This window comes from Centroberyx gerrardi, chromosome 7 (genome assembly GCF_048128805.1).
Source record: "Centroberyx gerrardi isolate f3 chromosome 7, fCenGer3.hap1.cur.20231027, whole genome shotgun sequence".
NCBI lineage: Eukaryota > Metazoa > Chordata > Actinopteri > Beryciformes > Berycidae > Centroberyx > Centroberyx gerrardi.
Window position 1 is genome coordinate 27,212,064 of NC_136003.1, and position 3,252 is coordinate 27,215,315.

The 3,252-nt window shown below is 44.9% G+C and overlaps 1 protein-coding gene across 1 annotated transcript; it reads right to left on the reverse strand.

Moving 5' to 3' along the window:
• Nucleotides 1-1,236: 1,236 nt before the first annotated feature.
• On the reverse strand, nt 1,237-2,700 carry sstr3a (somatostatin receptor 3a). Its single transcript, XM_071896126.2, has one exon. It carries the CDS (start codon nt 2,698-2,700, stop codon nt 1,237-1,239), a length of 1,464 nt encoding a protein of 487 aa, XP_071752227.1.
• Nucleotides 2,701-3,252: the final 552 nt, after the last annotated feature.

A 3,252-nucleotide genomic window follows, 5' to 3' on the forward strand; every position in this document is an offset into this window, starting at 1 on the left:
GGGTGTTGCGGGCGAGAGACCAGCCTAGAAGAGGAACAGCACAGTATTATCGAGGAGAAGATAGCATTGTTTCACTGTATTTACCGCCATCTAAATATAGTATGGCTTGTATCAGAGTGTGTGGTGCAAGGGAACTCGTGGATGAATAGTGGGAAGGTGACTATGTGATGAATGGTGGGGACGGTCATTTACAATAGGGTCACTTTCACCTGCTGATGTATTTCAGACCAGATGCACCTCTGTTTTTATGGTTCAGGACATGGGTTGACAGCACTTTTTGACATAGAGGCCCAAAGATCAAATGTAGCATGGGTGGTGGGTCTCGGGCCCAAAAATCTGACTGGAAATTATTTTGATTCATTTGGAAAAATAACATAGAAATTCACTTTCTACATCTTATGCCATCATTAAGTTATCTCAAAATAACTCCTCAAATATAATTAGATTGCATAAAAATATACAAAAATAGACTGAAATAAACCAAATATATATATGTTCATTTCCCCTTCTCTTGATCAACAAATATAATTTTTTTTCCCCCTTCTCTTGATTAACAAATAGAATTTTGTGGAGAATTTTGTTAATTTGGGCAGCCTATGGCCTAGTGTGTAATTTAAGGTACAAGCTTATTTAAGCTGATGACTGATTGGTTACAAACTATATCACTTTTTCTTACATTCAATGCACCACCAAATGATCCATTTGTTGCCTTCAATACATAAAGATAGATATCAGATAGACATAGCTTGGCAATCCTCTCAAAATGAAGGTCATAGCCATTTCATCTAGTCTCCCAGCTAATGTGTAGATGGTTGTCTTGAATGCTGATTTAAGCTTCAGTACAGTCAAATTTGAACAACTGATTGTCACATTATGGAGTACAAAGATCAACCAGATACATATGATAAAAGTACAGAAAGGCACAAACTTATACAAACAGCAATGCATCTTTACACATTATAAACATAGTCACGCATACTGTTGTTTCAACTTCAGCAACTCCTTCAAACTCCGTTTTAAATTTGTACAATAACTGCAGCATTATGTTCATTAATGACTTGATGTTGCTTTTAGTCCATTGATCAAAATTTCCGGTCTGGGTGACTTTTTTTTTTTTATGGGTTCTTTGATTCATTACACATGAATAGCTCTAAGGAGTTGATTGGAGGCAGTCCATCCTGTGTTATAATACTGAGTTCACTTCAAGTAACATAAACTTACAATCAGTATTTTACATTATAAGTAACTTATCTCCAACGAGTTGCTCTGCTCCATAGGTTCCTCTGGCAGGGTTTTGATACTCCCATTTTTGGCTCCATTGACAAGCGATGGTACAGCCAGTGTGGGCCCATTGCCTGGGTCTTTCCCATTGGCGTCCACGACTTTGGCTTTCTTTTCTGGGGAGGACAACTCTGTTGCCCCTGGAGCTGCTCCTTTCTCTAAGAAGAGGGTCTGGGAACTCTGCGGCTGCAAGCTGCCATTGCCATTCTGGGAAATTCTGTAGATCTCGGTCATTTCTGAGACATCTTCGTCGTCGTCCTCCTCTTCATTCCGGATTGTCCTTCGCAGGCTCTCCCTGGGCATTAGTACCCTCCTCCGCTCCGCCTGCTGCTGCTGGCGCTCCATGGGCTCATGGTTCTCCACCTTCCTGGAGGAGCGGCAGAGGGCTTTACGGAAACCCCTCTTGAAGTTGTCTGACAAGAAGCCATAGACGATGGGGTTGGCACAGCTGTTAGCATAGCCAAGCACTATAACAAAGTAGTAAATGCCCTGGTACTCTGAGGGCAGGGATACCAGCAGGTTGATGATGTTGAGGGCGTAGAAGGGCAGCCAGCAGAAGACAAACACGGCCACCACGATCACCACCATGCGCGTCACTTTCCGCTCCGACTTCCTGCGCTTGGTCGAGGTGGCGTGGACCTTTTTTCCCGAGCTACGAATCTTGAAGACAATGAGCAGGTAGCAGAGGCAGATGATGAGGAGCGGGCAGAAGAATCCCACTGTGGAGGTGTAGATGATGAAGGCCGCCCGCCAGATGTCCGCCGGCTGTGGCCAGGCAATGTTGCAGGTGCCGCCCGCCTTCTGGATGTTGGCGAAGATGACCACGGGCAGGACAACTAGGAACGACAGCGCCCACACTGTGCCGTTCACCACTTTGGCCACCTGAGGGCGCCGCCACTTGGAGGAGCGAATGGGATGGACCACAGCCAGGTAGCGGTCAATGCTCATCACCGTCAGGCAGAAGATGCTGGTGAACTGGTTGATAGAGTCGACAGTCATGACCAGACGGCACATGAAGGAGCCAAAGGGCCAAAACTGGAGCGTGTTCTGGACGGCCAGGAAGGGCAGGCCGAGCATGAACAGCTCATCAGCTATGGCCAGGTTCAGGATGTAGATGTTAGTCACAGACTCTGTCTTAGAGTAGTGCAGCACAATGTGAATGACCAAAGTGTTGCCGCCCAGGCCGATGATACAGACAATTATGTAGATGAGTGGGATGAGCACCCCCGCTACGCTGGGACCTGAGTCCTCTGGGCTCGTGACGTTGGGGCAGTTGGTGGAGTTGAACAGCGTCTCATTGAAGACGGTGTTGTTGAACATGAGCAGACAGAGCGGAAGGCCAGAGGAGGGGCTGGCAAAGCTGCTGTTCTCCCACATCTCATCCGTCATCTCCAAGACGGGAACCGAGAAGTCGCCCATGGATGTGCTCTTTCTGTCTATCTCTTTTGTCTTTCTGTCGTCTCAGCTCCCGCCCATCTGTCCTGTGGGGGAAAAAATAAATTAGTTATCGAACTGAATTGTTAATTGATATGTTTCCATGTAACTCCACTGCATGAGAGGCAAGGAGAAATGAAAAGCGAGACAAAGAGAAAAAGTAAGAAACATCATTATTTTTCAAGGACATGAGAAAATGTCGAGATTCACTTGTGGTGTACTAGAGAAAAATGGTAAAAGGCTGACAACTGTTCATCCAATTTCCTGACAAAGTAAAAAGATGTAAGAGTGCTTTAGTGCTGCTTGACTTCGAAAGAATCTTGATTAAAAAAAATTGTTTTCTTTATTGAAAAAAAGCATAACACACTTGTGCATATCAGCTTTGAAAACTTCATCAGGGCCTGACAACAGTGCTCCAATGAAGTAGTATGTATGAGCAAGGGTAAGAAATTTTTTATTTTTCCAGAGGGCATTTTTTGCTCCCTTGATCTTATTTTTAGGGGCATTTTGTCCTTTTCGGGGCCAATTTTATTGTGC